Genomic DNA, 8,909 nt, shown 5'->3' on the forward strand with positions numbered 1-8,909 from the left:
AATTATACACCATTTAATTTGATACCGTTTTCCAATATGCCCAATGTAAAGGTGCATGCTGGATGAATCCCATAAAAAAGAGTTGATGAATTTATGCAATATCATCCCAAGTACTTAAGAAGGGAGAAAAAAGACACTGACATAGAAGAAAGGTAAAGCCTGAGTCAGTGTTTTAAGAAGGACCTCTTTATCTGTTCTTCCAACCAATGATGGTTTGCTCAACCTGAAAGAAAAATTGTTTTAATATTAAATGTAAAAAGAAAATACAATTGGATTAATTACTTGCTGGAAATGGAAGGGGGCCAAAACTGTTGGGCCTTTCCGGCGTTTCAGCCCATGAAATAAGAGGGCAAAGAATGGCCCAAAAAATTGAACAAATCACTCGCTTTCCTTCTTCCATTGACGTTTAAGCATATAAAAAAGCAGGCGTTTTTCTCGCTAATTTCACGTGACAGTGATTTTTTAAAATTTTATTTAAAAAAATCAGATGGAAAGCAATTTATATGCTGGGACCCCTGACGTGGCATCAATAAATGCCGATAAATTTAAGAGATAAGAACCGAATTTTTAAATTAAATAAATAGAATTTGCAAAAAAAAACAAAAAGAAGAAGAAGAAGAAGAAACCCTAACATTTTGAGAGATCTGAAAGCCTTATTGTTGTCAGGTGAGGCAGGGGAATCTTGCTCAAGTTCAAAGCCACTAGTTTTCCATCTCAAGTAAGGATTTTTTTTCTCTTTTATTTATTGGGTTTCGCATATTTATGCTTACCTTTAAAGCCTTTGACTTTTGCATTTGCTTTGTGATTTGGTTATTTGATAGGTTCTTTTTTTGAGATTTAGTTATTGGAATGATTTTTTTTTCAGAAGCTGTTAGTTTTGGAAATTGAATGTTGATGAAAATCTGCTAAGTAGTTAAGAAATTTGTCGAATTGCAGGTTAAGGATTTTAATTCAGCTGCTAGATGTGGTTTTTTTGGGATATTTTAAGTGCTTGAGTTGAATGGGCACTGTTGATTATGGTTTAGGAATTTATAGGGTTTATGTCGTAGCTACTGGCTACTCTGTTATAATTGGGGCTTTCCTTACCTAATTCTGAACTGTAATAAAGAAATGGGTGAAATGTTTTGGGCAAATGAGGAAGATAAGGCTAAGGTGGAATCTGTTTTGGGCACTGAAGCCTGCGACTACTTGATATTGTTGGCTTCTAAGAACATGTTGTCAGATTTCATCTCTCCACCACCTAGTTATTTGGGTCTGCAACAAAAGCTTTGCGAGGTCGTAGAGAGGTCAAATTGGAACTATGCAATTTACTGGCAAGTGTCAAGCTTGAAATCTGGTGGATCGATCTTGATTTGGGGTGATGGGCATTGCCGGGATCTTAAGCTTGGTGGAGTTGGTGATGCAAGTTGCTCAGCGGATGCCAAATTGGAAGGGGTTGAAAAGATAAATGAGGTGAGAAAGCAGGTACTCCAGAAGCTTCGTGCATGCTTTGGTGGGTCAGAGGAGGATAACTATCCTGCTAAGTTGGATGGCGTGTCAGATAGGGAAATGTTTTATCTCACTTCGATGTTCTTTAAATTTCATTGTGATGCATCATATGGTCCTGCAGAATCCTATAAGTCAAGCAAACCAATTTGGTCCTCAGATTCGAATTGTTGTTCAGATCATTATCAATCAAGATCATTTCTAGCTAGGTCTGCTGGATTGCAAACAGTGGTTTTTGTACCTGTGAAGTCTGGTGTGGTTGAGCTTGGATCCATCAATTTGATTCCTGAAGATCAGAATGCTGTGGAGACGGTGAGTGCTATGTTTGGTGGATCCAGTTCTGTACAGGCAAAAACTGTACCGAAGATATTTGGACGTGAACTAAGTTTGGGTGGTTCGAAGTCTCAGTCGATTAGTATTAACTTCTCTCCAAAAATGGAAGATGAATCAGGCTTCATGTTGGAATCTTACGACGTTCAAGCTCTAGGTTCCAATCAAGTTTATGGTAACTCTTCTAATGGATGTCAAGGTGATAGTGAAGCAAAGTTGTTTCCACAGTTGCTTGTTGGAGGTCTGAATACACAAGCAAGAATTTCTGGCGTGGAGCATCCTAAAGATGACTCACCTTCTTTACCTGATGAGCGGAAACCAAGGAAGAGGGGAAGGAAGCCAGCCAATGGGAGAGAAGAACCATTGAATCATGTTGAAGCAGAGCGACAGAGGCGGGAAAAACTTAACCAGCGATTCTATGCATTAAGGGCTGTTGTCCCTAATATCTCTAAGATGGACAAGGCTTCTCTGCTTGGTGATGCCATTACCTATATCACCGACCTCCAGATGAAGATTAGGGTCTTAGAAACTGAGAAGGAGATGGTAAACAATGGGCAAAAGCAGTTGTCAATGCCTGACATAGATTTCCAGCAAAGGCACGAAGATGCAGTTGTGACAATGCTTTACCCTTTGGATGCTCACCCAGTCTCTAAAGTCTTAAAAGCTTTGAAGGAAAATCAAATTACAGCACGTGAATCTGACGTATCAACAACAGATAATGACAAGATTGTCCACACCTTCACCATTGGAGCCCCAGGTGGTGCTGCCGAACAATTGAAGGAAAAACTGTTGGATGCTTTATCTAAATGACCAATCAGGTAACAGTTGTGTTGATAATGTGCATCTAAGCGAATGCTGTGCATCAACTTGTAGAAAAATGGGATTCTGCAGTTACTAACAGATTAGTGGCTAGTGCCTTTTGTTTCAATGAATCATATGTACCTTAGTTCTTTTAAAAGATATGTACCCCCCAGAGTGCATGGATTAGATGCATGACAAGGGAACACTCTTAGCTTGTACTACATCTTAAAGACTTCCAATTAGAAATTCTATCAGGGGTTGTGGCATAGAAGCTTATATTTCCTTGTGTTGGTTTGCAAGTTGCAATCTGTATACCATTACACTTCATTTGTATTCCTTGCATAATTTTTCTAGTTCCTCTTCTCATATTGAGCTAGAATTAAACTTTTCTATATATGAACAGTTAAATGTTAAATAGCCAACAAAAATAGATGAAGCCTACGCTTGATTATGATAATTCATCAAGAAAGTAGGCACAGCCATCTCAGGCAGCCACTTGCTCCATAAATTTAAGGTGTGACTATCTTGTGAATGCAGACATGTTTTCTGGCCTCTGAAGTCAGAACCCTTCATTGTTCAAACAGCGTATGGTTATTTATTCAGGAAATGACTTGAAATATTCAAATCAATCTTTAAAGTTTTGTCAAATGATGCGGTCGTTGCCTTGTTCTAAATTCATGCCGTTGTTTGATTTTGAAGTTTGGAATAAGATTGGCCAAGACTGTTGCGGGTTGATTTGAAGCCTTTTTTGTTTTTTGTTCTTTTTTTAACCAAAAACTCTGCACCTGAAGGCATACAAGAGTAGGAAAAGGTTCTTTTCGAATTTATTAGCACAGATGATTTCATTTCAATTAGCAATAAAAACAAAACTATGTTCTCTCTTTCATTCTCTCTACTTTCCAATATAGTTTGTTTTGTTTTTTTCACATTATATAATTTGTGGGGGTGGATATAGATGATCAAACCATGACTACATTCTTTTGAAAACAAAATAAACAAGTACTATTGTCAAACATTTCCCACTTTTACGACTGTGTGAAGGTGCCGTGTTGTTGATCAGTTCCAACTCGTTTCAGTCATCAAACCATGGCTTAGTCAAATTCAGAAATTTTATTAAAAAGTCCTTTAAGGTTGCAGTCAAACCGCACCCATAGAATAAACATGGGGGAACACGGCTCAATATATTGCTATAAATCCATAACCCCCTTGACAATTCTCAGCCAATTCAGCATATCAACTCTCTCCTCAATACTCGAGCTAGAAAACACTGAAAATATACACAAGGAAAATATTTTTTTCCCAAAACAAAAAAAGGGATGGCATTCTCCAATAGGAAAAACCTATTCAGAACTCTATTGGTTTTGTCGTTATTAGTAGCTTGGATTCAAGTTGGAGCAATGAGGCCACTGGATGGGGAGCTTGTGGTTCAATCACTCCCTCGAGGACCGGTGACACCATCGGGTCCCAATCCATGCACCAACATCCCTGGAAGAGGAGGTGGCGTCTGCAAGCTGGGTGTCATTAACGTAGCCGGTAATGTTATGCACTCTCCTGCTGTATTTCCCGGCGTTGTGGCTGAGTTTGGGGTGGCTTCCACTGCCAAGAGGTCTCATGATGAAGACATGAGCTCTTAATAGCTAACAACTTAAGCAATCCAAAACTCAAAAATATACATACTAATCTGATCAAAATTTTCTACTTTCTGTATTTTTTTCATCATATACTTGTAAATTCTTTTCATTATTCTTTCTTGGGACAGCCAATCCAAATAATCTTTTTTTTTGGTTGAGAACCAACTTTAATTGACATTTATTGAAAATATATAATCGATTATTTGTTAAAAAAAAAAACATTTTCTTTACCCTTTTCATTTCTAATGTTGAATGCTTATTTTATATTTTAATGAACAAAACGCAGAAAACAACACATCAAACAGTTAGAAAAAATTATTTTGTGTTGTGCCAAATAAATAACTTATAACACCATTAAAAAAACAAATTACAACAGTTGGAATTTGATTAAGTTAAATTAGAAGCCTAAATGGTTTTAATATACTTTAAACAGCTTCAATTGTCAATTGATGACTATTTAAATTTAATCATTTTCTTGTCCTTGAAATTGAAAATTGGAATTAGATATTAAAGCAGGAGCATCGATATTTATGTGTCATGTTCAACAAATAGCATGTTTTATTCACAATTCATCTTGTGTTTAGTAAATGCTCAATACATCACAAAGAAGTCAAAGAATTAATAGGAGAAAGAGAGCCTCAATCGATGAACATCAACACACTAAACTTCGGCTTATAGGTTTAAATAAAAAATTTTATTATTAAAAAATAGACTTAGATAAAAATAAAATTTATTAAAAAAAGTTAATTCTGTAAACTTATCTTTCAATTATATTATCTATACAAAGTTGCACATGAATTTTGATTTAATGTGTAATTTAATACATGAATTTTGATTTAGTGCAACTATACACATGAAACTTTGATCGCGGTTTAAATGTATACACGAAATTTTTATTGTAATTCAACCATACATATTTAGAGAAATAAATACATCACTTTATTTTCATATTAGATAAATATAATTATTTTTGCATGTAATATGACATAAAATAGTGCTATATTGTAATTGTTTTTTTTTCTTCTTCTTTTTTTCTTGCTGCTCGAAATTAAAAGTTTGTAAATTTATTCTTGTCCCTGTTTGAGATAGACATAGTTATAGTTTTAAAGAACGTTTGAATTTACGGTGGTGTCGTGAGTATGGAACCATCACCCGAGAAGCCGAATCACGTTGCAACTTAAGGTTCAAGTTGACAGTGATTATACGGTCTGGGGTTGAAGTGCAACTAGGGCTTCAAGTTTACAAAGGTTATGTTGTCAAAGGATGGAGCATAAATAGGGCCCCAATTGACAGTGGTTATGCGGGCACGAAAATTAATTTTTTTCTGGTGCTTTATAAAACCCAAACAAATGTACGAAGAAGAAAAACACAGTGGTCTTTTAGTCTAATCAAGTATTTTGTTTTATCCATGTCCACCAAAGACGATGACCCCGTTATTATAACCTGTGACATAATTGGGGTGTAACAGGTTTTACTAACAAGGTCATTGCCTATGGTGGACTTGGACAACACAAATTACTTGATTATACTGGAAGGCCCCTGCGTTTTTCTTCCTCGCACTTCTGTGTGGGTTTCATAAAGCATGCTTCTTTGATGAGGAAAAATTGGTTGTCGTGCCCACATAACAACTGTCAACTGGGGCTCCAATTATACAACATAACCTTTGCAACCTTGAAACCCTAGTTACGCTTCAACCCGAGACGATATAATCACTGCCAACTTGGACCTCGAGTTGTAAAGCGATCTCGGTTTCTCAAGTGATGGCGCCATACTCACAGGACAAGTGAAATTTGTATGTTATTGAGCTCCATGACATCACCATGAACCCAAACACAACTTAAAACTATGACAGTCTCCCTCAAAGTGAGAGAAATAAATCTTTAAACCTAAAAATTTCAACACGCAAGAAAAAAGAAAAACAATTTAGGATATTGAATTAGGGGGATTGGAACGTGCATTTATATAGGGGATGGGGCGGGATAAAAAGAGAATTTTTTTTATCCTAAGATTCTCGAGTTGCACGATTCAGAGGCAAAAGCAATCAAGTTGGCTTAGAGGTTGAAATGGCCAAAGAGAAAACACTCCCTGTAGGTAGCGTTTTCACTCCTTGCAGGAGACGTTTTCATCTAACATGGTAGTGAAAATGCTTCTTGCAGGACGCGTTTTCCTGCCACATGCTAGTGAAAAACGCCTCCTGTAGGAAACGTTTTCTCTCTGGCTATTTCAATTAACCACGTTTTTTAAACTTGCATTCTATAAATTATCAAAATACTTTGATTTAAGATGGTTTTTAATGTTGAATTTTTCTTACTTTGCCTTAAATTACTATCACGTACACACTACGCCTTGAACTGACAAAGTGAGTTGTGGAGTAAATGCCCATAGCCAATAGGTCAAACATTGAGGTTCAAAATTTTTATTAAACATATATATTATTTTATTTAATATTTAAAAAAAGTATATATTTTTATTATTAAAAGATAAAAAGAAACAATTTTATATTTTAAATATTTACCTGTTAATGATGATATAGAATTGAATTATACTGAATTGGGCTTGTGCTTTAAATTTTGAAGCCCAATTTTAATTATATTTTAAACGGATGTTTATCTTTTTTACGGATTTAATAGTTTTGTTTAATCCAATCGAATTGTGGGATGCTTACACGTGTCCAATGAATTTTGATCAAAATTATCTCTTGTTGTGAGGGTTCGACTAATCTCTAATTGAATTACCAAATTAACATTTTATATATATACGGTGAAAACAATGATGTTTATAAACGTAGAAAATAACTTGAGACTTTAAACACTAATCTCTATTAAATTTAATTAATGCTTAAATTTTTAATTTATCAAACACCCCGTAAGTCTTATCATATGCCAAATTTAAATATATATATATATTATTATGGGTTTAAATTACATTTTATATATAAAATATAAAAAATCTTAATAAGAACCTTTGTTATTTTGTAAAAAAAAATTAATTATTTTTTATTTTAGTTAGTCTCTAGTTCACTTTTGATGTAAAATTAAATTTAATAAAAAATTATTTGGTACATTCAGAATCATAGAGGTCGATCGCAGTCACGTTATTGTCGTCCTTGTTCTTCTTCCCATCCTTCTAATAGTATTTGGTATCATCTCTTTCTCCCTCTCACCACAGGCTCAATCAAATTACATCTATCTTACCATTCCCTCAACCACTTTTCTGGGCACAATATTTTGCTTGTATTTTCTCACCTCAACGATTTGATTACAGTATTTCTAATAGTTAGCTAATAAGATTGTATTAAATGTATATAGTTAAAAAAAAATTCTCCCTGGATATACAGACGTGATTAATTCAAAAAGCAATTTGTAATCATTAAAAATACATAAACAAATAAATAAAATTGGTGGAAATTTTGTACTGCTGCCATTTTCCCGTGTCTGTATAACCAAGCAAACCTGCCCTTTTAACATATCTAACCTACTCTTTAATATTAAAATGTTGGCCTGCAACTATATATATAAACAGATATATATGTTTAGCAGGAGAGAAATAGGAAAATGACTCAACTTCAATTTGGTGGACATTAGCTGCTCCATGCCATAGAGATAAAACCAAAGAATGTATATGCATGCCAGACATATTTTGATAACGTAGCTACCAACTTATGCATATCATTAATTCAAAACTTGAGATAATTCTAAGATTCTTCAATCATCAACCCCAGATTTTTCTCTACCCTTTACTTTCTGGGTTTACTTTATTACTAAAGTATTTTAAGGTGATCAAAGCAAAACTGTGATCAAGTTAACTTTTCCAATACAAATATATTTATATGCTTATCGGTTGAAATTAACGTAAATCGAAGTGGTTAAAAGATATAAGTGTTTCCCATGGAAAAAAGCTTGTACTCGAGGACAAATGCAATGTACAAAAATACATTGTTTCCCTTCATAAAATATTTCTGCAGGAAGGTTCCTACATCTTTCGTCACCAGTGTCATAAGCAAGGCTTCATTATACCTATTTTATATATACACCAGTTATGATTAATTTGATTAAGGCTATTTTACTCTCTTTTTTTTATGAAAAAATTCATAAGCGTGGACTAATGAATACGTCTAAATATAGCAGTATTAATTCTAGATGGAACATTCTTTGGTGTTAATTATAAAAACAAAATGCTTTAACTTCCATCTATAAATTGAACTTAGAAAAGGTTATAATGACTTGAGTAAAGAAATAGGGATCCAAAGTTAATTTTGAAAGTTTTATAGGATAACGTATTTGACACACAAATATTAGTAATTGGCAAATTGTATTAACTATAGAGTTAGGCCTCAATGTTAATATGTAAGAAATCAAAGATTATGGGGATGAAAGCAACAAGAGAGAGATTAAATAGGCAGATAAACAAATATTTAAGGAATGTGTTGTAAAGACGGATCTAACCAGCACAGCCGGCTAACAGAAAAGCACTCAAAGCTAGCATCTAAGAGACTTTTTCTCAGTAAATCTTGACACCCAATGCCTATGTCCTTTATTTGTCTCTTGTCTATCTCTTTCTTCTCACCTTTTCTTCCTTATAATACCCCCATCTTTGTGTTTCACTGCACATTTAATCCCTCTATCAAATTAATTTCTTAATTCCTAATTGGCACTACTTTCC

The 8,909-nt window shown here is 34.3% G+C and overlaps 2 protein-coding genes across 3 annotated transcripts; both read left to right on the plus strand.

Moving 5' to 3' along the window:
• The first annotated feature begins 405 nt into the window (after nt 1-405).
• On the plus strand, nt 406-2,982 carry LOC107924232 (transcription factor bHLH3). 2 transcript variants are annotated; one of them, XM_041106113.1, is made up of 2 exons: nt 406-718; nt 822-2,982. In XM_041106113.1, the coding sequence occupies exon 2, from the start codon at nt 1,111-1,113 to the stop codon at nt 2,623-2,625; it is 1,515 nt and encodes a 504-aa protein (XP_040962047.1). In that variant the 5' UTR covers nt 406-718; nt 822-1,110; the 3' UTR covers nt 2,626-2,982. The 2 variants fall into 2 exon arrangements, with proteins under 2 accessions (XP_040962047.1, XP_016710067.2); XM_016854578.2 differs by having other exon boundaries at nt 509-718; nt 937-2,982.
• A 177-nt stretch (nt 2,983-3,159) lies between these two features.
• On the plus strand, nt 3,160-4,492 carry LOC107924233 (uncharacterized). The gene has a single exon (XM_016854579.2). The coding sequence runs from the start codon at nt 3,933-3,935 to the stop codon at nt 4,248-4,250; it is 318 nt and encodes a 105-aa protein (XP_016710068.1). The 5' UTR covers nt 3,160-3,932; the 3' UTR covers nt 4,251-4,492.
• The last annotated feature ends 4,417 nt before the right edge of the window (nt 4,493-8,909 follow it).

The sequence above is a fragment of the Gossypium hirsutum genome, chromosome D11 (genome assembly GCF_007990345.1).
Source record: "Gossypium hirsutum isolate 1008001.06 chromosome D11, Gossypium_hirsutum_v2.1, whole genome shotgun sequence".
In the NCBI taxonomy this organism is placed as follows: Eukaryota; Viridiplantae; Streptophyta; class Magnoliopsida; order Malvales; family Malvaceae; genus Gossypium; species Gossypium hirsutum.

Excerpts from the sequence above, each read along its gene's own strand:
- LOC107924232 (XM_041106113.1), top strand. The coding sequence starts at position 1,111 with ATGGGTGAAATGTTTTGGGCAAATGAGGAAGATAAGGCTAAGGTGGAA.
- LOC107924233 (XM_016854579.2), top strand. The coding sequence starts at position 3,933 with ATGGCATTCTCCAATAGGAAAAACCTATTCAGAACTCTATTGGTTTTG.